Source organism: Gasterosteus aculeatus, chromosome 16 (genome assembly GCF_964276395.1).
Source record: "Gasterosteus aculeatus chromosome 16, fGasAcu3.hap1.1, whole genome shotgun sequence".
Taxonomy (NCBI): Eukaryota; Metazoa; Chordata; class Actinopteri; order Perciformes; family Gasterosteidae; genus Gasterosteus; species Gasterosteus aculeatus.
In genome coordinates this window covers 12,169,825-12,195,665 of record NC_135704.1, presented here as the reverse complement: position 1 = coordinate 12,195,665, position 25,841 = coordinate 12,169,825, and the positions used below count along the sequence as shown (strand labels likewise).

The 25,841-nt window shown below is 44.6% G+C and overlaps 3 protein-coding genes across 6 annotated transcripts in view; all 3 read right to left on the bottom strand.

The window, feature by feature from the left end:
• igf2bp2a (insulin-like growth factor 2 mRNA binding protein 2a) overlaps positions 1 to 16,131 on the bottom strand; it is a 36,897-nt gene extending 20,766 nt beyond the window's left edge. The window contains exons 1-2 of one of the 3 annotated variants that reach the window (XM_040200589.2): positions 15,415 to 16,131; positions 14,059 to 14,119 (exon numbers count right to left, since the gene is read on the bottom strand). In XM_040200589.2, the coding sequence (XP_040056523.2) occupies positions 14,059 to 14,119; positions 15,415 to 15,589 (236 nt within the window). In that variant the 5' untranslated portion in view covers positions 15,590 to 16,131. Of the gene's footprint in view, positions 1 to 14,058; positions 14,120 to 14,197; positions 14,396 to 14,954; positions 15,213 to 15,414 lie in introns of those variants that run through there. The other 2 variants (XM_040200592.2, XM_040200591.2) reach the window with 2 other exon arrangements.
• Positions 16,132 to 18,737: 2,606 nt separating this feature from the next.
• tra2b (transformer 2 beta homolog) lies at positions 18,738 to 23,235 on the bottom strand. Of its 2 annotated transcripts, none has more exons than XM_040201204.2 (8): positions 22,925 to 23,235; positions 20,879 to 21,024; positions 20,608 to 20,770; positions 20,319 to 20,507; positions 20,124 to 20,239; positions 19,360 to 19,569; positions 19,161 to 19,231; positions 18,738 to 19,067 (listed from the first exon to the last, which is right to left on the bottom strand). In XM_040201204.2, the coding sequence occupies exons 1-8, from the start codon at positions 22,955 to 22,957 to the stop codon at positions 19,057 to 19,059; spliced, it is 939 nt and encodes a 312-aa protein (XP_040057138.1). In that variant the 5' UTR covers positions 22,958 to 23,235; the 3' UTR covers positions 18,738 to 19,056. The 2 variants fall into 2 exon arrangements, with proteins under 2 accessions (XP_040057138.1, XP_040057139.1); XM_040201205.2 differs by having other exon boundaries at positions 19,161 to 19,228; positions 22,925 to 23,126.
• Positions 23,236 to 23,792: 557 nt separating this feature from the next.
• On the bottom strand, positions 23,793 to 25,837 carry hce2l1 (high choriolytic enzyme 2-like 1). Its single transcript, XM_040201210.2, has 9 exons — positions 25,688 to 25,837; positions 25,539 to 25,590; positions 25,391 to 25,450; positions 25,154 to 25,306; positions 24,949 to 25,066; positions 24,653 to 24,831; positions 24,473 to 24,554; positions 24,256 to 24,380; positions 23,793 to 24,168 (listed from the first exon to the last, which is right to left on the bottom strand). The coding sequence occupies exons 1-9, from the start codon at positions 25,757 to 25,759 to the stop codon at positions 24,155 to 24,157; spliced, it is 855 nt and encodes a 284-aa protein (XP_040057144.1). The 5' UTR covers positions 25,760 to 25,837; the 3' UTR covers positions 23,793 to 24,154.
• Between the last annotated feature and the right edge of the window lie 4 nt (positions 25,838 to 25,841).

Genomic DNA, 25,841 nt, shown 5'->3' with positions numbered 1-25,841 from the left:
AGCGTACTGTGGGGGGGGGAGATGTCCCTCTGCTCCACTTTTCAAGCTCCGGCGGCGCTCCCACTGTGTCCCACTCGGGCTGTTGGATTAAGACCGAGCTCAGGCCCTTTTTCTTCGCCGTGCCCCTATGAGCACTCCTCCGGGGCCCATCCTATTGTTGTTGAAGGAAATAATCGGATTTGCATGAGAAAGGTTTTTCAAACCGTTTCATTTTTAATCATTTTTAGTCCTACCACCTAAAAGGAAGTTACGTAACAAACGCTGTTTAGAGTTTAATAAACATCAACTTGAGCAGCCGACGTTTTGCTCCATTCAGTTGCGGGTGGAGCTCGTTAGACTGATGGGAAATAATGCAGTTAGTTCACAGTTTAAAAGAAAAAAAACAAAAAGATTTGGTGCTTTTGAGGCAGCAGTGGTGGAGCTTCAGTTCAGCTTCAGAACGCTCCTCACAGATCCTTCTTTTTGGCTTCATCACAACCAGCGACACCTTTCCCCTACATGTAGCTACTGCATGTAAAAACACTGATCATAGCAGCTTTAACAAACTCTAAAGACTCTCATTCGCGTATCACGTTTTGTTGAATAGGGAGAACATTAAATCAGACAGAAAATTGCTTATAACGGCCGCTCCTGCCTTTCCCCATCACCCACAGAACTACGGTTGAGGTCACATAAAGACAGCAGAGGGCTTCTCTCGAGCCAGCGTCTGGTTTGTCCGCTCGGGGCTGCTGTAGAAAACATGGCGGACTCCTAAGACGTTGTTCTGTATATGGGCACAAAAGACTCATTCTGAGGTTTTCAGGCTGTTCGTTTCATGTGATTATACATGAATGAAAACTTCTACATATAGTCATTTTCTGCCAATAAATCCCCCTTAATCCTTCACACTGCTCCTTTGAATTGCAGCGACAAAATAATTGTTCCTGTTGAAAGGTTCTTTACATTAATTCTCCGTAAATCCTTTAATTCTCTCAGGTGTTACATCAAAAATGGTCCCCCCCCAACCCCCGTCCCCATCATCTAACTAAGAAAAACAGACAATGCATCAGCTGTTCATCTCCGCAACCGCACATTTCTCACACTGACAGCGCACAGAGTGAACAAAGCTGCCGCTAACCATCTCGTCTCAGCGCGCGAGCGGCGCTCTGGTGCCCACTCCGGTTTCCCCATCCAGCCCCCAGCGGGTGAGAACTCATCAGAATTCAGCCGCCTCACCCCGCTGGCTGTTTCCCCTCTTCACACACGAGTTCTCTCTTTGGCAAGGAGGCAGGGGGGATGGGGGAGAGACGGGGGGAGGGCACATGGTGCAAGGCGGGCAGGTAGGCACACGCAGCTCTAATGGAAGCCGCAGCCTTCCTGTTGACGCCCGCCGGCTCCTCGCTGCCGACGCTCTCGCTCAGCTGCTCCACAGAAAGATGCAAACGAGGAGAGGCTGCACACGCGTGTCGCTTCCTCCGTCACGTGTGGCGTGCGGTTCACCGGCGCGGCCCGTCGGTACGCGAAGGGAATTTGGAGGAGGCTCTGTATTTTGTAACAGGGAACGATTCAGTGTCACGTGGTAATTACAAGTGACGGAATAGATTCGACAGGAAACCGGTAAAGCCAGACAATCAAGTTTGAGGTGGAACAGCGCGAGAGACCGATTTACTCTGATTCAGGCGGCTTTCACTTCAACTGTATCAAAAGGGGCTGATTTTCACCACCCGTCGGCTCAAGGACATGCAGACGATGCCATAAAGAAGTAAAGAACTGTTCTATAACGGATTTTATTTTGGAGTCTCTGAATCGGTTTACTGCTGCCGGTGACATGATGTCCAGTTCTACTGACAACAAATGTATTTTCACTCAACGCTTGGATGCCTCAGCTGACACAAAACAAACGTTCCCCTGTCACGCCTACAAAGTCTGTGAAATTAGTATTTGAAAATGTTCCATTGGCCCAAAACTGCATTAAAAAAAAGCATCTGCATGTACATGAATATTGTTGGCTCCACCACAGCAACGGAACATGCATTCACATTCATCTAAATCAATGGTCGGCTGGACCTCCTGCCAGCAGGTAAATAGGAAGCTTATCGATTGTAATGTGTCTGATTTTACTACCTGAACTATGATACATTGCGGATTACAAGAACAAAAAATATTTTCATCTTCCAAATCACAGGGAAACGTCTAAATGAGGAGCTTCCAAGCTGTATGTTTATTTAAATACACATCTTGTTGATCACATCAGATATTTGTCCTGTCAAACTATTTAAAAGCTCTGAATATTCAGCGCAAACAACGTTCCAACGGCGCTCCAAAACAAAATGCCAATAAATGTCAAGGGCAGGGAAGTTGATGTGCATTCCTGTTCAGAAGTCTTTTCTGCTGACCGTTCACAATGCAGCAAACATTCAATGAGCTGCAATTACAGCCTTCCATTCTATTTGCTGGCGCTTAAACCCGTTTTCCCTTTGCAACAGAGCCGCGGCAGATTACATTTAAAAAAAAAAAAAAAAAAAAAAAAAGCAGAGACATGATTCAAGTGGACTTGTGCCACGCTGCTCCGACCTGCACTGTGCACATCAAACGCTGCACTGCTTCCCCCCGCTAACCGAGGACTCCTCTGAGTCCCCCCGTCACAAAGCAAGCAGTCAGCACTGTCACTGACAGGCACGCAGCGAGCCCACAGGGACACAGCTGACACGCAATCACACACACACACAAATGTGTGGCTGAGCGGTGTGCGACTACTCCGATGCTACGAGCACTCACACTGACGTACTTTCTGCGCGTCTCCCTCTCTGTCACACACACACACACACACACACACCTCAGTGCTGAGGGCTACTGACAGGTGGGTACCGGCTCACACTGCGTGGGTGCAGAGAGGGTCCGCTGGTAGCTGCTCCTCATGGCTGCTGCTTCGTGTGGAGTTGTGCAGCCTGCTCCTTTAGGTCTCCCGTCCTCTAATCTGCCGACCGCGGGGTATTATACTGTAGCCGGGGAGGATGAGCCCGCCTGCAGTGGGAGTAGGTCTCGCCAGGGTTAACCGGGATCAATACCGAAGGCGCTCAACATCACGAAAGCCCTGAAACTCTTTCTCTCTCCCTCCCCCCCCGCCCGCCCGCCCGTCACCCGCTGGTCTTCGGTTCTGTCTCCCACCGTCCCTCTCTCTTTCTCTGCGCGTCTCACCGCTCCCTCCGGCTCCCTGGGGAGAGCGAGCTTTCGATTGTTCGTGCACAACCTATGCGCTCCCCCCCCCCCCCGTGTGCGGGGGAACCTCTCGCAGAGCGAGTGAAAACGTGTGAAGCAACCAGCAGGAGGTGACTGAGGATTTATCCTCTGAGCAGCACTGACAAAACTGGTCAATAACCAGCACTTCTTTTTTGGGGGATGCAACAACCCCAAATATTTTCTGATTGAAAAAAAAGCCAAACAATGAATAAATTATACAGGAAAAAGATTGGCAGACAAATTGAGAATCAGAATTCTTCTTTGAGTTGCAGCCGTGAAATATTTATTAAAATGCTTCGGCGCTCATAGAGACTTAAAAATGAATGTAAAAAAAACAAACAAAATAAATCAACCACAAATTACTAATATCTATTCATTCATCAGTTGGCAATTGAAAATAAAAAGAAAACAGGAGCTGCGATAGATAAGACCGGATAAAGACATTCAATTAACTGCACGCCAGAAGCAACTTTACTGACGTGCAGTAAAGTAAATAAAGTCCAGTGTTGAATATGCAGACGAATTCAATTATTGGAGACGTTCCGGGGTTTCCAGCCCTGATCAATATGCAATAAATGCTTGAGTAAATATCCTCAGTTGACGTCGATATCTTCAGTTAGGGAGCCTGAGCACCACTGCAGAGGGGTGCTGGGGCAAAGGCCGGTTGTGTGGGCGGCATCCAGAGCGAGACAGAGGAGGCGAGAAAGAGTTATTGGTGATTGTGAGAAAGCCCGAGGGGAGGGTTTGTTGTTGGTAGCTCTCGTATTCATGCGACTAATAAAAAAGGCGCTCGGTAAACGTCTGGCGAGCCAGAGACACTCTTCAACTCACGAGAGGCGCGGCCTCGGAGACGCGTTACGTTTTGTTTGTTGTCCGTCACCCAGGTTTAGAGATTAAATCCAGCAGCGTGAATGCGCCATTAACACAAGCCGGTAATACAGTTAAAAAAAAAAAAAAAAAAAAAAAAAAAACACACGGACCAATCGGGGTGAGGCTCAATACCGCAGGATTAATAACTAATAGCTGAACAATTGAGACACGGCCTATGTTTTGCTAGACAGGATATTCCAGCGTGCCGTCCACTGATTTAACAACTATTTCCAGCCCTACTTGGGCTTGTGATTCTCCTCCACACGGAAACACCAAAACAAATCTGCAAGCATTTACAGGCCGGCTGCTTTCATCGTTGCTGGCGGAAAACACACAAGGCCAGTTCCCCTCTTTAACGAACGCCGTGTCTAAGTTGAAGGGGCCATTATGAGCGAGAGCTGACCTGAAAAGCTGCCACACGGCCACAACCCGGCTGCTCTGAAAGGCAACGGCCAGCGATACGAATAGCAAATCAGAGCTGCGATGCGTCCTCTGGCATTTCTGGTTTTTGTGATGAAATCAGTGTGCGTGTGTGTGTGTGTGTGTGTGTGTGGACCTTGGTTGTGAATCGTGAGCCTTGAGCGTTTGGGATGCGCCTGCTTTGATGCTGTGTGGTGATGGGGAGGAAGCCGTTAATCTTCAAATGCCTGAGGTGGCCCGGGCATCCATCAAAGGGTGCAGCAAGTAGACTTAGAAACCAGGGGGGAGCAAACACGCGTCCCGCCGACAGCAAAGATTATTTGAGTGCAGCACGTTTAATGTGTCATCTTCGGCGTCTCCGCATCCACGGCCTTCTTTTGGCGTCTTTTGACTCAAAGCCTTTTGAAGCCTGTCCGTCATTCTGCGTCTCCGTAGTTTATTGTCCCGCAACCCGGCACGCCTGGAGTCACTTCTCACACCATTTAACACAAAAACCATCACAGCGACCGTCTCTAGAAATGAACTTTTGCCTCCCGCTCAGGGGAATAGCTGGAACACAGAAGCACTGTACAAACACACACACACACACACACACACACACACACACACACACACACATATTATCCAATTACATGGACGGACACACACACACACACACACTCCACACACTCCACCACGTCCCCCGTTGTCAAAGAATTCCTCCGGTGGTAACCGTGAACTCCGCTCAGAATAAACGGCCCGTCTCCGTTACCCGGTCCGACGGGGCGGCTCACGTTCTGCTTACAGTACATAACACGGAGTTGTAGGCTACTCTGTTTACACGCGGCCCGTGTGCCAGGGGAGCCGTGACATCGTGAGCTGCAAGGAGGCGGTGAGAGACAACGGTGGTTCACATGACAGGATACGCTGACACAAAACATGCGCATCCAGGGAAAGGGAAGGGGCGGAGGAGGAGGAGGAGGCGGAGGAGGCCAAATGCTGCAGTGTAAAGAGAGTGTGACTCTCCCTGGAGAGAGAGGAGGCGAGCTGCAGCTGCATCTGGTGGAATTTAGCATTAATTAAAAGAGGAAATCGCATGAACACGAACTGAATGAGAGCGATTATGTTCAGTAAGCATCTTACAAGGCCGCGTTAACTTTTGCAACCTTCCAACGAGAACGCACGCACGGCTGCATCGGCATCAAATATTTAAAATCTCGGCGAGCTGAAGATCTGCGCTGTTGCCAGTTTTCCTTTTTTTTTCCCCCCTTTCTTTTTATCAGGATGGTGTTGCGCTATAGGGGCCCTCTTCAATTTTAATTGGATTTGTGTCAGCGCGTGCATCGTTTGACCTGATGGCGGCCCATCAGTCACAATGTCGGGATGTGGTTTGCATGCGTGAGACATTGCTGGCTGGACAACCGGCCGGCAGGCAACAGCTGAAAAGATTGGAACAAAAAAATATTTAAAAAAAACTCTTGGTGAAAACAGGGGGCTTTAAAAAATGGTAAAACAATAGAAGAGCTCCCTCAGCAGCTATAGTGCACACAGGGGAAACCCTGAGTAGAGGCAGTTTAGTGAGAAACACGCAGATTGAACAACTTCCAATGAAATATTCTACATCTTATATTAGCGAGGTTCCGCAAGTCAGTTTTTTTTGGCTCCCTTATACACACGTGCAGCGTCTTCCTCGCTCACTGTGACTGACTGGGTATTGGCGTGTGCTGGGTCACTTGGCAGGGAGGCAGATGGAGCTGTACCGTCTCCAGCACCTGCCGGGCCCCCCGTTACAAGACTCATCTCCGCCTAAAAAATTTTTTTTTTTTTTAAACATAGCCAGGATGCAGCACAGCTGTGCTAAACAACCGGCTTCACGGCACATCACCAAAACTACTACTGAAACTAACCGTTAGGAGGAGAAGACGTATCTGTATGCTAAGCACACATGAGAGCGGTGTACTAGGTACCGGTGTCTGCTAAGGGAAGCTCCTATCTCTATATTATATGGGCAAACAACCAACCCAACGGTCTGGTCATATCAGAGAGATCATTTCACTCTGCTCCTCCCTGAAATGGGAAGACGACTTCACCATCATTCAGATAAAAGATCAACGGAAGGTATTGTTTTAGAAAAGTAATGTTACAGTTCCACACAGGATCACTCATTTAATTGTAAGGTATAGCAACTCCACAGTGCAGGAGAAGGAAAACAAAAATCTGAATTCCAATTTTTTGCGACACATGTTGAATACTTTTTTTTTTTTTCCTAACAGGAATTTACAATGTTGTTTTATTTAAACTAACTACCAGCAGGTACGCTGCGAACCCATTGATGGGACGAAATCAGTCAATAAGACGGTAGGACTTCATGTGACAATATAAACACTTGCTCTGTCAAGCGCACGGAGAGAAGCGGACCCGTCGCGCTCTGCTGAGAAGATGCCAAAAAGCCAAAGGGAGAAATACTGCCCTCTATCAGCTGTGCTCATTTCTCCCCCACGCAGGAGAAAACACTCACACACACACACACACACACACACACACACACACAGTGAGAGTGAAGCATGCGCGTGGGCTTCGCACGCATGCTTTCAATCGGAAGTCTTCTTCGTGTCTTCCTCTTCCGTCAGAGGCAGTGTGTGAAATAGAGGAAACACAATGGTCGGACTGTGCTCCAGGTCCATGTCGGAGGCTCTGCTGTGTGAGGACCACACTGGACTTGTTCTGTTGGGGCGTGAAGGGAGGGAGGGAGGCGGGCAGGGAGGGGGGTTTCCCAGCATCCGTTACATACATATAGAAAAGGATGGACATGGTGGGTACAAGTGGGTTTATGGATAAGTACGGTCACAAAAGGGCTGCGGTGGTGACATAGACAGACTGCCCACTCAGCAGTTTTCCCAGTTTCCCTTGTTAGGAGGAAAAATGAGCACATGAAAAGGTTTGTGTGAAGCAATATCTGTACGCAGGCATACTGAGGCACTTAACCAGTGAATAGTCATTCACTGTCATATAAAAACACCCATTGCATCACCCGGATCGTGAGCCACCAAAACACAGCGCGACTGCTGTTGTAACCAATAAGCCGCTTTCACCCCCTAGGGACATTTTTTTATTCTTTTTTTTTTTTTTCAATTGCTAAAAAGAATTGTTCAATACTGAAACCAAACTTTCAGATCTCTTCACACAGTTAATGTAACCTCCGAATCTCACTCAGACCAACAAAACACTTCATGTCTCAAAATAACCGATCACTGGCAGATTCTCATTCAGAAAACACGCAGTCACTCATAACACACTAGCAACAGGGACCATTACATATATAATTAACTTTTATTGAAAGTTCACATTAAAACATTATAGAATATAAGATATGTAACTTATTGAATGTACTAAAGAATACGTATTTACACACAAATTAATCAGGAATAATTTGTTTTCCTGCCTCTCCCTCCTCTCTAAGGCAATCGTTGGATGCTTGTAATAGGTTTCAAAATTTAGACTATGAATTGTGCTGGAATAAACGGATCATCTCGCCTGTTTTGCCGGAAAATTCGTACTATCGACGCAAATGTTGAGTGGTGCAGATTTGGCTGCAGCCTCCGACCAAAGTGTTGATTTTGAAAAATGTGGTGATTTAATGCCTTTGGTCTGAACGCAAGAAAAAAAAAAAAAGATTCACAGGTTTGGTCCGTATACACTGGTGTGTCGCTGAATGTGTGAAGAGTTTTGAAAATGTGGTCTGAGTATTGAACAATGCTTGTTAGCAATAAAAAAAAATAAAAAAAACGATTTCATAATGATCACTTATAGGGTGAATTTCAGGGTGTTACAACTCAACTTCCCCACGATGTTCTGTACACTGGAGGACGTCATCCTTATAGCTCTCCTATAACCAGGCATAACACTCAAAACTGGTTCCCATGGCAACATGTAGAACCTTACCGGTGAACAGTTGGGGAACTGAATACGTCGCTACCTGTAAACACACAAGGACACACATATTCACTAGAGGAATGCAGCGGTTTTGCTCCAAAATCAAGGTGCTGCAAATGTCAGATCTGTTTTGTCGTTTGCTGCTACACCGAGCGCTGACATAAGGAATACAAACACACCCCCTCTACGTGGGAATAAATGGCGTATATGTTATTTGGTATTATCACACCACATCCAGATGTTCCTGGGACCAGAGGCAGGTTTAAATACATCTGAATGGGAGAGCAAGACTGGTGCATTGTTTTAAAAAAAGGCGGGAGAAGAGGGAGTAAACTGTCTGCAATCTCCAGGGGAATAACAAGTGACAGTTCTGTGAATGGGGCTTTTCTTTGCATTTAAAATAATCCCTGCAAGCATATCGCCGTTTGTGCCAAATAAAGTACATAGTAGTTAAGGAGGAGCTACACAACAAGTAATCTCACTGTGCACGTTATCAGAAGTATTGTTCTTGTTTCATGATAATATCGCAGGTGGTTTAGTTTGCCCAACAAATGCATACTGTGCGTAAAAGTCAAATTCTTTGGGCACCACCCTAGTTGTGATAAAATGGGTGAGCCACAATACATTATATATTTATTATTATTATTTTTATTATTATTATTATTATTATTATTTATGCTGGAAGAATTTAAGGCAGCCTTACATCTCACTTTGGAAGCTTACGTTATAAGAAGCTCAGTTGATCATCGGTTTAAACATCAAGTTATTCGGTTTGAGGTCAAGCGGGGTCCCCGGGGTGGGACGTCCCCCCGGGTGAAGCTTCGGGCCAACAGCATTCCCAGCTCGCGGCTCCGGGCCGGCGTAACAGAGGCCTCCATCAGCACACCGCTCGACCTGCTCGCACACGATCGGCTGCGCGCCGGCATTGCGACACCTGCCTCGTTTCGATTGGCTGTCGGGGAGTTTTTGCCACATTCATTTCACACGGCTCAGGATCCTTCAGAGAGATAATGTTCCAGCGGGGCGGTTATGTGGGGGCTGATATGGGACAAGGACGGGGTTTGGCTTAGCGAGAAATGCCACCTGCCGTGTGCCACAGCTGCCCATCCTTTCATGGAAACCCCACCCTGAAGAGCCCACAGGGAGAACTGCCCCTCTGAGAGGTGAGTAACACAAGTTCACATCCGGCATTCAGGTTGTATAGTACAGTCTCGGTTTCCCCAGTGTTACGACACACACACACACACACACACACAGACAGATATAAGGAGACTGAACAGCTGTTACTTGGGTAACTTGGGTACAAACTGTCGCGCTTGTAATCATTATTTATAATTCATTAAATAGTCACATGGAGCACATTTAAGATTACATTTGGTAGGAAGATATCACTGTCAGCGCTGACAACGACCAAACACGTGTGGAAAGAAGTGTGAAAGTTTGGACGCTGTTATTTATTTATTTATTTTGCTGACTTCAACGAGCCAACGGTTCAATTCAAGAAGACTTCACCTCGCTCATCTTTAACAAAAGGAGCATTTGTTCGCTAATTTACCCTCCTAATGGTCAGGTAACAAATAAATACATTTAAAAATCCGACAGAGGAAGCATCCCTTCCTTTGCTCGATTCAGCATCAACAGAAAAATGCCAGACTTGGGACGCGCAGCAGCTGGAGGAATCCTCCTCACCTCGGCAACCACTTCCACAGCTCCTCCCCGCTGCCACAGAGTCATGTGATTACTTTGCTCCTGCTCGTAACAAGTGTAATTCTGCAGTGAGATGTTACTCGCCTAACAGGTTGGCCGGGAATGACGTAGGAGGAGAATGGGGGTAACCGTCCCTACGGCTGTTGCTCAGAGCGTCGGCGGACAAAAGGAGTCCAAAGCTCTTGTTGACACACAATACATTTACAACACGCCTGCATCTTATGCCGCCGCTCCTTCATGCCGTGTTGCTAATGCAGGAGAGAAACGAACCGCCCCTGTTTTCATGAAAAAAGTCCCTAATTGCTACACAAATGTGGCGGCGTTAGAACGAGGGCTCAGACGTAAAATCTGCAGCTTAAACAAACTCAAATAAACGGCTTCAGCCAATACCTGACAAGTAGATAGACGTTATTTCCGCTGTGTTTAAAGACAACTGTCTTTTTTTTCATTTTTTTTTTCACACCTCATGTGCATCATTTAACACAATAAGGGCTCAGTCGAAGAGACAATTGTCTCCGCAGTGTCTTCTTCGAGCTAAACGAGACGGGACAAAACAAAAGAGTTACGGGAACGTCGACAACGACGCCAGAGGCATAAAAAAAATTAATAAAAAAAGAAGCACAGTGAGAATTCGTGGATGTGATCCCCTCACTGAGCGACCTCCCCTCTTCGCCGACAGGTGAAGGGAGGCGGAGGAGGAAAGGGCAGCGGATGTGGCTTTAGAGAGGGGGGGGGGGGGGTGCAGTGCCTCCTGCTACTACTCTGGACAAAAGTCTAAACTGGAGAGCCTCCCCTCCACCCAGGATCAACTGGGGAGTATTAATGGATTCAGAGTGGATCAACTGATGGCTATCGCATTTCGCAGCTTGCGCTGACGACCCCCCCGTCACATACGTGCATGCGCCCCACCGTGGTGCATTGCAGATGTTTACAGCAGTGTCTCGGTTCGAGTCCTTTTGCCGGGAAAGGTGTTCTGTACTCAATGTGCGTTCTTCAAAACGGCTTTGAGCTGCAAACTTGGAATTTCATGGGAAGAATAATGCAGCCTGAGTTTATCGGAAGGCGGACCAATGGGGAGGAGCACGCCCGGCGATGGATTTCAGTCAATCTGAAATCCATCACCGGGTTATTTGAACTGATTTTCAGGTCAGGTCAAAGATGTAGAGCAATAATTTGAGAAAGCTCGTGTCCTGTCACTACCATGGACAAACCTGTATACGTTTCGGAAACAGCTTTGTTTCTTCACATGCTTTGCATTATTTAATTAGGCTCATAGAGAGAGGTCACTTTAGTCACTTTAGTCCACACCTTCAGCACGTCGCCGGTTTGATGTAGTCAAACAACAGCACATGCTGTTTATGCAGAAGCAGCATCAATGAGCACCAAGTTGCACTCTGGTGTCAATACTCTGCCACAGGCTTTATTGGACAAGGAAGCTTAACAAGAATAAGAACACATCTCATATCAAAACATTTCTTTTTTTAACAGATTTACCTATCAAACTATAAGAGTAATTCAATCAGACAGACGATATAAATGAAAGAAAAGAGTTAAGTGTAACCTGTTTTACACTCAAAGCTATTTATTTCTCTAATGGTTTAAGAGTTTTATTGTATTGGTTATTTCACCAAATTATTTAACAGTAATTTTATCAAACTCAGGTTATACTATAATTAAATGAGATGGATCCCAAAATATTTACCCAGTAGTAGAAATTTATTTTTAAATTTGCATCAAATCAATAATGATCAAAGCAATAATTATAGTAAAAACAAACCTAATATTTCGAAATATCCATTTGAAAGATTACTGAAAAAGTAAAAATGTCTATTCCTATGACAGGAAGCTTTAACAACAAAAATGAAAAATATACTTCTGCTTTCTGCTTGAATTACTTATATAGAAATATTACAAGAGATGACACTTTTCAACTAATTTGGAATATCAAAATATAAATTATACCTAAGTGAAATAACATTAAATAAATATTTTGCACATTAAAACTTGAAAAATTCAAAGATGCCTAAAAAAGGCCCAAACCTAAAACCACTAACAAACTAAATTTAAAACAATCAAAAAGTGTTGCAGTTAAAAGAGACTGAATTTAATAGTTAATCCCCTTATGCCTATTGGCAAACATTAGTCAAAACACGACGCAGAAAAATAAACAAAGAGTAATGACAGCAAACAGCAGCTGACACTACAACACTCTCACAAAACCATAAGAGGCCTGAAGAAGAACTCACAAGCTGCTTCCTAAATGACACGAAATAATTGGTGCTCGGTTCCCTTCTCAAGCCCAGTCAGTAGTAACCATTTACACACTTTCAAATCAAATCATAACAATACGTATAATCATCATATTATTAACTAAATAAACTAAATACAGCTATCGAGTATTCAAACCCTTTAAATGTAACAGTGTTATTCTCAATATGCCTGAGACAACTACCGGATTAAAAAATATATTATTAGTAAAGATTGTTTATACTGCAGGAGCATTTAAAAAATGTGTATATCAAGCTTTACAATTACAATCAACTAAAATATTTCTGCAACAGACAGCGGCTCTAATCATTTCTAACAAAGACCGAAAAACTGCAGCGAGGTGTAACGTGAAATGACAACATGGCGTTTCGACACCACGTGATTTAGCCCAGATTCACAGTGAGCACCTGTACGTGTTGCGCCGGGTCCGCATACATGCACGGCGCAGATAAAGGACCTGCTCACATACGGCGGACACATGTGTGGACATGTGGCCCCATCCTGTTCCGCCTATAGCCGTGCAGTGCAGGGAGAGAGGGGGGGGGGGGCAACGCGGCAGCCATTATGAGGCTCTCCGGCATGTCCACGGCCTACACGCGCACGCGCACTGCAGGGAGTGGCGCGAGCTTGTGCACAACGAGAACGCGGCTCGGTCGATGAAAACATGTTAAAAGCATACGGATTTGCCTTGAGCACAGCAAAGAAAGGGCGTATATGCTGCACGGGGGGGCTGGTAACGACTACAGGTCACGTGTTCCTCCACAAGGGGCTTGAATATTTACCTTCGTGTCACGCAACGTAGTCTTTCCTTAAAGACAAATGCATTGTTCCCAAATGGGAGGGGGGCACCTCTACGTGTTGCGCGCGTGCAGGCTGCGGAATCTAAAGAGGAGTTGATCACGTAATATCATTGTTTTACCACTTAAAAGCTCGTGGATTTCCTTTCACCGCGTGGAACGAAGAAGCACAACACGTGACGGTGGTGTCGCGGAATTTAGTGTGAACCTACGGATTTGCTCCCAAACCTTCAACTCCCGCTTTTCTCGCACGCACCCACTCAAACTGCATTTCTCACGCACACGCACGTATGTATGTATGTATACATGAACCACGGAGGCGCCTCGGCTGATTGGTATGCTACTCGTCGTGCATTGCAGGGTTGCAGTCGGTAGTGAAACGTGCAGGGGAAATCATTTATATATACGAAGCAGCCATGTAATTCTGATTGCATTGTGTTTATCGGGGGATTCAATTAACAAGCAATTATTAAACTTATGCACTGTGCGCGTGCGTGTGCGCGTTTTTTAAAGTGGGATAGGCCTCGACGCGGATCACGCGAGTCGGGCAGCGGCCATCGTGTGCCTCTGCGGATGTTGAGAGAAAACTGTTTCTTTGTCACCGCGTTTTGTTCAATTGCCATGCAATTACATTTGCATCGCGGGGAACGGAAAACAGAAAACAACAACAACAACAGCCCCGGTTTAAAAAGAAAGAAAGAAAGGAAACACTCACACAATCCGAGGGGAGAGGGGAAATGTGCGCACTATATTTCACAGCGGAAGCCTACAGGTCAGAGTGCGCCATGGGGCACAGTATAGGCGTATGCCACATTGTGTGTGTGTGTTTGTGTGTATATAAGAAGCAGAGAGGTTGTAACCCTACCTTAGTTTTTTGGGAACAGAGTAGTCTACCTCGATCACCTTTCCGTGGAGTTCAACTTTACCTGTGGGGCCCAAAATGACAGTTTTAACATTCGCTGTGCGCCATGAGAGCAACGATGCGTGCTGGTTAGGCCTCACACTTTGAATCACTTCCCCGAGTTCACGCGCCTCCATTCATACACCTCAACCCCTTCAAACAGAACCAGTAGTACCGAGAAACCGGGTGCGCTCGTATTTAACAACAACAACCACCGTGGGACATTCAGAGCGTCACAATTGAGGGGAATCGGCGCCAAAACGAAGCACGATAAGCTTATATAGTGTGTGTAGAAGGGGGGGGGGACGGGCAGCCATGCTTTCCACTCCCACAACCCACACAGTGCAATGAGGGGTATTTGTTTCTGCTTTTCGGTTTTAAAAAACAAAAGAAAGAAAATGCAACATCACAGTGGATGGTGTTTTTGGAGGAGGGGGGGGGGGACTCGTTCTATTCCTGGGAAGGTGTTTCTCGGTCCTCCGTGCTGATCCAGCACCGGGGGTTGAATTCGAAAGCGCTCTTCGGCGAAAGCTTGAACACAGTGGTGGTGGTGGTGGTGTGGTGGGTGGAGGGGGGGGGGTTTGGTTATTATGAGTGGCCCTGGCGCAGCACGGAATTAGCGTCTCACCTCGTCCCTCTCGCTCTCTCTCTCCCCCCCCTCTCTCTCTCTCTCTCTCTCTCGCGGCTACCTGTTTATTAGCGCTTTCCTCCGGACCCCCGTGACCCACCTCCAAGACACCTCGTAAAAACATAGCCAGACATCAGGGGAACATGGATCTGACAAGTTTTTCGCGGTGGCGTCGCCGCGCTCTCCTCAATAAAATCAGGATAAAAAATAAGTGAAAAATAATTATGCCTACCGCGAAGCATCAGACCATCCCATACATTCCAGCGGGCGATCGCAAAGTAGCGCACCAGACTATCGGAATCTCCCAAATGGAGGTTATTGTGCGCGTTTGTGGCGTTACGACGGCTCGCGCGTGTGTGTGTGTGTGTGTTTTTTTCTTTAGGCGAACGGGCACTAAAACGCCAAGTGTGTCCTGTGATCGATAAATTATCCATTTTCTTGGGTCGGAGCGTGCACGGCTGAGAGCGTTCATCTGAACTCCGACGGCACACGGATGTGTTCGCAAACACTGTCCCATGCAACAACAAGACATTATTAACACAATATATCACCACTATTTCGCGTTGTTTTTTGGACACGCTGAGCTGTGGGGATTTTTGACGCCGATCTTGCAGTTAAACTCAAAGTGATTTTTTTTCTTCCTTTTTGCCCCGTTGTCAGCAGCAGCATCACTTATCAAATCTTGCACTTACCAGAAAGAGTCTCTATAGCCTTTATGGCCGAGTTCTGGTCGGGGAAGTCCACAAAAGCATAGCCGGATTTCAGTAGGACCTGGTCGGCCACGGGCAGCTTCCTCTCCCCAAAGAGCTCCTTCAAGTCCTCGACAGTAACCGAAGGACTTAAATTCCCAACATATAGTTTGTTCATGGTCTGAATGGAAAAATCTCGAAGGGGTATCAGATCTTGAGAGTGAGAGGGTGGCGGTATTTCAGAGAAATAGAAAAATTAAAAAAATAAAAATAATAAAATAGAAAATCTGATGGTATGAAAGAAAAAAAAACGCAGCGATTACCCCCCCCCCAAGAAATGACTAAACTATAGGCGACCCCCCAGTACCAACTCTGCCCCCGGTCTAACTCTTTTTAAAAGGGACTGGGGGGGAGGAAAAAAAAAGTGTCGTTACGACGCTACTCTGGAGCCAATAAGCACCGCCTCTAAATAAAATCTCCCTTAAAAAAATCACAAGAACAAAATGTTTGGAGGTGCATGTGGGATCAGTCCCGGTTCTCCGGCGTGGAAGGGAGCCTACATGTGGAGGAGGGGGGGTACGGGAATGGCATGGTGATCCCTGGGTACATTCAGCAAAGGGATGGGCTTAAAGGAGACTTTATTCCTCGGGTCCCTCCAGGCTGGGGGAGTGAAGAAAAAGGGCTACTGTGTGGAAAATCAAGCCGTTGTCACTGTACTTGTCGACCCAAACAGTGTCACTGATCCCCACAGTTTGCCTTTTATTTATGGGGGGGGGGCAGAAATATGGATTTATGGAGCTGTGCGCACGCGGGGAGTCAAAATCACGCCGGCGATGCGTAAGTCTCCTTTAATAAAAACATCTGTGAACATGTTTTTTGATTTTTGAAGATTTTTCTACGCTTATAAAAAAACAACAACAGCAGCTAATTAAGGTTATCTTTATAAAGCAATGCAGAAAGTGAAACCTTGAAACAGAAAGTCTTGCACATTCTGTCCTCGAGCAGAAATAACAGCGGCATAAACAGCAGTGTTTTGCATCTTTATCATGGGCCCCCGGATAAGGGCCTCCGACCTGCACCCTCACACGGCGTTATTAAAGGTAATGCCACTTCCGTGTTGTGCTTAGCCAGTTGATATTGATAATGGATCCAATTGCAACATGTAAAACTAAGCAAATATTTATTTTAGTTGCTGATAAGGTGACACAAGGGGATTCCTGGCCCTCCGTTGTATCTTTGCATGTGTCACTCAGCCAGTCTGCATTTATAACCCAGGCCACAGCGTATAGCATATATTTTGGGGTGATGTGTGTCCGTGTGTGTTTGTGTTTGGGAAGAGGTAAGGTACTTTGCAAATACGGTGGATTTCAAAATAAAAGCTGAGATGTAAGGGGAAGGGCTTCGGCGCTGAATGGTGGTGGGGCGGGGGGAGGAGTTACCAGTTGCCAAGGGGAGGAGCCTACAGCACTCGTTTCTACGTGTGACTGGAACATTACTGCCACCCATCCAGAGAGTGTGACGCTCCTCGCTGTGTTTACGTTTAGTGTGTGAACAGAGGAATGTTCAAGCTGTGGCCTATTTACAAAACAGATCTTCAGTTACTTTCCTGATGACATGCTAACCATGTTGTAGCAGGCCTCTCTGAAAGAGTCCTAGCGGAGTCCAAATACAAGAACTGATCAAGGTCTTTAGTGGCTTCAAATGTCTGCTTTTTTTAAAAACTGTTTTTTAAACTGTTTTGTTTTAAACTTTTTTTTAGGTTTTGTAAATTAAAAAATATCTAGTTATGGCATTTACCTTTAACCGGCTTGCCATTGCATCAATATTTACATAGAAAAGAAAACATTCATGGTAAATGCCAAGTGAATCACAAAGCACTTACAATTCTTCCTTCCAAAATGATTCCCGCTTCCAAGAGCACAATTAAGCAGGATTGAAGATCTGACATTTAATAACACGAAGCAACCAGCTGACCAAAACAAACACACACATTGTCTAGATTCAAAGAGGGTGGAGAAGGTAAAAGAACAATGGAAAACTAAAGTAAAATACCAAACTAGAATTCATATGGAATTAATGTCAATTTACATCTTCCTTAAATGCTTCTGATTGTAGCATGGTATCCCATGTGGAATAAAACATGGGGCAATAACAGTTTACACATTCCTATCAATAACTACACTGTCTCAAAGGTCCCTTCCTTTGTTGGGCAATAAAATGTGTTAAGTAGCGTATTGCACACAAGAACAGGGAGTTTAACCGTTATCTTCATCTAGTAGATTCATTTTCTTCTCTGTATTCCAGGAGGAAATTCACATGCAAAACATACTAGAAACCATTGTATTCTCAAAGTACAAAAGAAAGGTTGAGACAATTTACATCAAACAGTGGATTAATGTGCTACACAATACCTTTAACAACTGTACCGTTAACGCATCACCTTTAGGTTAGTTAAATAAAAAAATTAAATAAAAAAATCACCCCTAGCAGGATAGAGTAAAATTTCAGAATATTTCAAAATGTTCAATTGAAACTCAAGATATCAGCGTTCCGTTAAATAATTTCCATTTAACTTTGTCAACAGGATTAAATAAACAGGGACATCAACCAGTTTCTCATGTGCTCCTGTGTGACCAGTAGGGGAAGGTGTGAGCAGGTGAGATGTGGCAGATCCTGCTTCACCACATGTTAATTATCAGTTCAGGGAAATTGACTTATAGATCCCTCGTCCTATTTTTTGTAAAATAAAAAACGTGACCATAAATGAACCCTTTTATTTAATTTTCCTTTTTTATTATCACTGAATGAATCACACATGTTGGTAAAGATTCAAAGACATGCAAACAAGCTCAGGGAATATTTAGTTGTCTAATTAGATAAACTGGGGCCATATAATCACGCTGAAGTTCTATTCGTTACCGGCGGCGACAGAAAGTGTTGCGGCTCTGGAGATGGCTGTGCCGGCGGAAACGACCTCTGAAACGGTTTGGATTACTTTGTCAGGTGTTCGTATTTCTCGTCACTCGAGGACAGATCTCGTCAACACTGACAGTGTCACGGCCGTCCAAGATGCTGCGGCAAAACCTTACAGGTGTGCAGCTGACATCAAAACGAGGGCAGCGTTTGAGGATGGGTGACGTCTGATCACCGGTGCTAGAGGAGGGTTAGGGAATTCAATCGGAGAAGTTCAGAACTAAAATGCTGCAGAAATCCTCACAAAAAGCAATGGAACAGGATAAAAAGCTTTGTTTGTTTGTACCATAACGGCCTTGCAGCAGAAAATGGTTGAACTGTAGAAAAACTGGAAGAAAGGACACGAGTCAGAGTGAAAAAAAAGCTTCTTCCTTTTAATCTGTTCAAAGATGAATGCGCACTCAATCTTGCATACAAAAAAATACATTAATAAAATCATTAATGTATTTTTAATGGCAGTTGTTGCCGATACATTTAAAATGAAGACAAAATGGGGACAGCTTAGTCATGACAAATGACACGGCTTTAAAAGTGACCCCAGCACACGTTGACTAGTCATATACCTTAGACAACAGAAGTATGGAGATCACCTTAAGTAGAGCTACTCTGAAACCAATCATTCCATTCAGAAACACTTCCTGTGTGGGAGTTGGAGGGGCTTGACAGCAATGTTCAATAGCGACCTGTGAAACCAAGAAAAAACGGGATTAAACCCATTGCAATAAGTTTACTGCCTCAATAAAAAAAGAGCGGGAAATTTACTACAAATGACTTACGTGGAGAATAGGATCGCGATCTGGACCGAGACCTGTATGCCCCTCTGTAGTACGGGGACGGAGATCGCCTTCTGAAACGAGTGGGAAAAAAATGAACATTTAAAAAGGGGGGTTTAGAGGGAAAACAATAATTAATTCACTTTAATTTCCCCATTGTTAATGTAAAGGACTACCTTTAGAAGACATTTGAGATATTCACCTGTATGATCTGTAGTGGTCCCTGTCGTCATAGCGTTCATAGCCGCTTCTGTCGTATCCACGGTCGTATCCACGGTCATATCCACGGTCGTAGTCACGAGAATTGCGGCGAGGACCACTTGGACCGCTTCCACCGCTGCTGCCACCGCCGCCGCCGCCACCACCGCCTCCGCCGCCGCCGCTGCTGCTGCCGCCGCCGCCTCCACCACCACTAAACAGAAGACAATGCAAAGATCAGATTTCCTTTTCAGCTCACGCAGACTTACAGTTCTTCCATTTTATCCATTCAATATTATCAACGTTTTACTCCCGTCTGACAAAAACATTGACCCAACACAACTGGATAGATCCTGCTAAATGTGTCACTTCAGGTGACGCAAATTGAAGTAACCAGAGCGGAATTGATTCAATAAATAAAAGTAATATTAGCTCCTAGCATTTATTAATAATTGGCCGATGCATCATTAAGAAATTATAGGCAGAACAAATCAACGGCGCCATCAAAACATTTTATATTTAGGTATAACTGGTTGGTGACCTATTGTATTTATTCTTTAACACCCAATGATAAACTTATTTGTGTCATACATACATCTTTGTTTCAAATGCTGTGGTGTTGGTTTTATGATATTCTGCATCTGCCTATAAATATTTGATTGGCCTCTCAATTTATTATATGATAAATGAAGAAAAAATAAAAAAATAAAATAAAATAACAATACAAGCAATAATCTTTAGATCGACGAAAACACTAAGGTTCCTTACTATGTGGGCCGACCCATGTAGATCCCAGGGGTCGGGGTGTGAGGTCTTTTTGTAATGGAGAAGTCCACCCGGATCCTACGCCCATCCAGCTCCATACCATTGGCTCGGTCCTTTGCCTACCATCGAACAAATGACCTCTTTAGACCCAGAAACATTCCAGCAGCAGGTCTGATGGGGGACGTGGGGTTCTTGTACCTCTTTAGCATCACCGTTGTTCTCGAAGTAGACAAAGGCGAAGCCCCTGGAGCGCCTTGACTGCTGGTCATACACAATGGAGACATCCGCCAGCGGGCCGTATTTAGAGAAGACATCCCTCAGGTCCCTCTCTGTGGTGTACAGGCTGAGGCCAAACACTCCCACGCAGCCGTTTGGGTCTGGATTAGCCTGCAATTTTTTTTACAAAATATGTAAATTTTCTTTCTTTACAAGGTCAATATAGTCATGCATTATGCAGAAAGAGCGCAGAGCAGACTTCAGCACTTACGCGATTGCCGATGTGCCTGCGGCGGTTGGACATCGGCGAGCGACTGTGACTCCTGCGCCGGCGCTCTCCACTGTAGGACCTACTGTGAGATCGGCGGCGATAGGACCTCGAGCGGGAGCGCGATCGGCTATAGTGCCTCCGTGAGCCGCGATGAGAGTGAGATCTACGCAGAGAAGCAATTCCAACATTCATTCTGGGTCTGTGGTTCTTCATATTGAACTTCTCAGCAGCTGCTCCATGAGACATATGTATGTAACAAAAAAAGTCTCACCCCGATTTGGACCTGGAACCAGATCGAGATTTGGAAGGGGAGTGGCGGGAGCCTTCTTTTGAACGGGCAGGTGAGCGGGCTGGGGAGCGGCTTGCCGACTTCCCCGAGGCCCGCGGACTCACGCTCCTGGATGCGGAGCGAGACTCCTGAACGAATCACACACACACCAACACACCTCTTATCAGCATCAAGGAGAGGACACACAGAGAATTTTGCCTTAATAATTCTATGTAGTAATTAAGACTATCCTGTGAATAGTACAGAAAATAGGATAGTGGATTAGGAATACAGGTAAACTATTTTGTTGCCATCCATAATATGCTAAACAGGATTACATTAATCAATTTAATTATATTGGCAACATGAAATAACAGGAATTTGTCAGTGGTGTAAAAATGGCAATTATTTAAACTGTTTGTTGTATTCATAACAAGATCATGCACTCATTTGACAAACAGACCAGAGAATTACTTAGCGCTGCGGCCTTATCCAGATTACCAACTTCATTTCTGTAACTTCATTACTTCACATTATTCTTCTTTCTTCAATTGTTTTACTTCTTCTTACTTCCCCCATCTGACACACTGCCCAAACTTCTTCCCTCGTCATGTTTTAGCATGCATTCAACAATTCAGCTTCACACATCTGAGCTTCATATTATTGAAAATTAAGTGGACTTCTTCCGCACTTTCTTCTTAACCTTTATGAAAAAGAAAAGGATGAAGAATATATGACTACAATTAAAATAGCACCCTCATTCAACTTTTATTTTATTAAATCTCATGACATGCATGGAAAGGTTTAAGACACCACAATACAACATTTTAATTTAAAGACCAATAAATATTTCACATTCAGTGGTTCTACATATGCTGACATGCCACTTTCATTTAGAACCTTTAAGAGGCAAATTGGTTGTGCGTTTTTTGTTAAACACGCGAAAAAACAGAACACACACATTGTCCTGTAGAATAATATCGCCTGTGATTATTACCTCATTATTATTTACCCAGGTCATTTTGCCATAAATATACTGTGTGCCATTTTCAATGGAACCTGTTCAGACAATGTTTGTTAAGTGGCCTCTCGGGCAAATCAAACCACTTAATGTGTATAATACCTACTGAACTCCTTTTAAAATAATAAATAAACCGGCTTAAGTGAGTCCTAACGACCTCAAGATGCTTCTCTTCAACATTAGCGCAGACATGACATCTCGGGAGTAACAAAGTATACAGATATTTTATAAAAGAGACACCGCTCCGGTCAAACACCGTGACAACATATTTACACATTGTGACCTTGTAATGATCATTTACTTTAACGAAATTATTGACCTGGGGGAGTAAAACAATTACTATGCAACGGGAACACGAGGGCTGAACGTGTGAGGGGATACAAACGAATGAGAAGACATCTTGAGGTATTTTTTTTGTATAAAATGTTCGTTGTAATGTTGGTCGATTATGTCGAGAAACTACACCGACATAAACGCTGTATTCCTCGACGTTACCGTGAAATTAACGTGAGCAATCCACGACGCTTAACGTTAACGATAGCTCATACGCCTGGCCGCTTATATAACCGCCCTTTACCAACGTAATGTCGGCCAATGTTGATAATGCAATGTTTCAAATTATTGATATGTATCGATTAGCATTCACCCCGCTGCTCATAGAACCCGTGGGTTTGGGTTCTTAATGGCATGCGGCTGCGGCCTAGCGAGCGCTGGTAAGCGAGCGTTAGCTAGCTAGCCAGCTAGCTGGCTAAGCCGAGGAATATTAGCCACGTTACCGTAACGTTACCGGACCTTGCCCTGGTCGAGACATCGAACATTAATAAATACAATGTAATGAACATGATTGCGTTGCATACAATAGTGAATAAGCCATATAACGCCGGAGAGCCGCGTTAGCTAGCTACGGTTAGCAGCTAAACACAATGTGAAGACTGTTAACGTAACGGTAATGCCGCCTTTTAATTTGCACATCACGGAATTAACACCGCTAGCTCAATTAAAACCGTGTGAGGCCTTCGCATACGTACCCGCTCGCCGTAAGCTTTGCCGTTATCGCTCATTTTTTGTGCCACTGGATATAATACAATGTCAGGTTTTCACGCTGCGGTGCTAACCAGCTAGCTACAACAGCCTGTGCGTGCGTGCGTGCGCCGTCTGCGCGCGTGTACGCGTGTGTGCACACTTTAAACCCCCCACGGGCCGGCAGCGCGGGACGGCTCCTATTCAGCCGGCCCGTGACTATCATAAGCAATTGTTGTACTTTCTGCCTAAATGTACTCTTATAGTTTCTTTAAGTGATTTCAGTCTTAAAGAGTTAGTTACATATTGCATGTTTTATCTGATTTTATATCCCAATAACATAAACTACTAAGAAACACTTGGTATGATGGTTTAGGAACTTTTTAGATGGCAATATACACCTGAAATTGATCAAGTTCAATAAATCTTTTACCTTGTGGGATACACAGTCAAGCAAATGTCAATGACATTGTCATCTAGTGCTAAAACACTGTTAAAATTCAGTCGAAGATGAACTGATTTATTTGAAACAAATCATGTTTTTTGTATTCTCTTCATGTTAATGTATTACAGAAACCAGAAATGTAGTCAAGGTATAAGGTATTTTTGAATTAAATAAACTTTTAAAAATCACATGAGAATATGATGAAAATTAAATGTATTGTGTTTGATTTTATTGGTTTGATTTAAAACGCTGGACCCTTTGAACAAAGTTTAGTGCAGTGGACGGGAAAGGTAAACTATATATGTTCACACTGCAGAAAAGTTTAATTCTTGTCAGACAGAAATTCCGTACAGCAAATATATTCCACCTCAAAGCAATACCAGACATCTCATTGATGTAAACGACGATGCACAAAACCGACTATTACTCCATTACAGTTGCATTTTTTTTATTTTAAGTGAGCAGAAGCTGATAAGGAGGCAACAAAAAGAAACAAGCCGATTCAACGACCAGAGGTGATCTAATATGCAGCAGGAGGCTTAAAACTACACCGGTGATTGATTGATGTAAGAGAAAAGCAGTTTTCAATTCTTACTTGCTTATTTTGTTCATCCTTATCTTAGCACACATTAGTAGATTGTCCTTAGAGTTGACTGAAAGAATTTATAAGTACAGACCAAACTGATAATAATTCAATTATAGAAAGATGAAATTGCTTTACTACTCTACTCAATACAAGAAGTTACTGTAAACACGTCACACGTGTGGCATCAGAATATGACACTGCAGCCTGTTAATTAGTGACACCTGTGGGGATAAGAGAGAAATTGCAATCAATCATTTTGAATAAAACAAATATATTTGTTTTCTTTTAGTCAGAATATGTTCACCTACCACAGTTATATAGGACATTTATTTTATGAAGATCTAGGTTACTGGGTCCGTCTCGCTGGCCAATGGGAACATAAGGATCTGGTCTGGGGATTATTGTTGGTCCGCCATCTTCAGAGAAGGCATATCTGTATGCAGGTTAAATAAAGAATATGGTGTTGTGATGCCCATGGAAAATATGCTAAAACCAATAAAGACGTTGCCTCAAAGAGCAGCTCACCTTCCATAATGCATGACAGAGTTGTAGTCGTACGGACTATTCAGATTGTTCGTCACATGTTTCCTGAAGTTATGAATTTGGTCTGCAAACAATAAAACACGAGAAGAAAAGCACAGACTAGATAAAGAGAAGGCTTTCCGGTTGTACAAACACAACATTGTTCATCATTTACTCCTGAACCTGGCATGATGTTTCTCCACACAATGGAGACAAACTGGTCGCGGTCTGAGCGAGACTGCTCGTGGACAAAGCCCAGGGCGTGCATCAGCTCGTGCGAGGCCACTCCTGACCACATGCAGCCGGGGGTCTGCAGCGACAGGACCTGGCTGCCTCCGGTCTGCCCCAGAAACGACCAGCAGCTTGGGGAGCACATAATCAGGAGAAAGACATCGTCATCACGCAATCGCCACGTCGGAATCACGCACACGGTCGACTTCCAAGAGGTTTAAAAAGATACCTTTGGCAGTCATGCTCACCCGTATCTAGGCTGAATATCCAGGAAGTCGGCCTGGTGAGTGCGCGGAACGAATTTAATACACGTTCCCGAGGCGATGTCTTGCATCCCAGTTTCTATGGTGATTCGGTCCATGTCATCTAACGCCAGGGAAGACGTTTGAGTTTGAGAAAGATTTGAACTCCCGGTGCATTTTCAAAACCTTGCTTCAATCTGTGTATTCATACCGTACAGCGGGGAGAGCATGAAGGGAACATAAACAAATCCATCAACTGATTTTTGCCACATACAGGCGTTGCCTGGGCAAGTTATGGCACTCCGTGCAAACGAGCTGGCAATGTCTCCCTCTCTGAAGGTGAGCCCTCGGGGGCCTCGCAATCCTGATGGCAAAAAAATAACATTAAATCAGCCCAGGGTGTGTTTAGCTTGTGATTAACTTTTCACAACAATCACAGCGTACTTACTCCTGTTGACTTCCAGGATTTGATCCATTGTATTCATTTCATCGCGGTCCAACATTTCATCTGAACACAAAAACAGACAGATCTAATATGTAGATTATCATCATTTGAATTCAAGAGGTGAATGTTACACTTTTTCGAAAGATCCCACCTGAGTATTTCCTTTTCGACCTCACTTTCCCATCGTGCACTCCAGTAGAATTCTGTAATACAAAGGTGCACCGTGATACATTTGGTTTTGCGAAGCCGGACGAGGTTAAAATGGGCTTTTGTTGTGAAATATTTCTACTCGATACGGACCTTAACGGGTAGAGTGCACGCCTGGGTCAGCAAGCCAAACAAAACACCCAGAAGCATCATGGTAGAGGGCATTATTGTGTTTCAGACTGCTGTACCAGTTTCCCTCTGCAGTCGTCGGAGCTAAATGAATTCCTTCCCTCCACTGAATCTACAG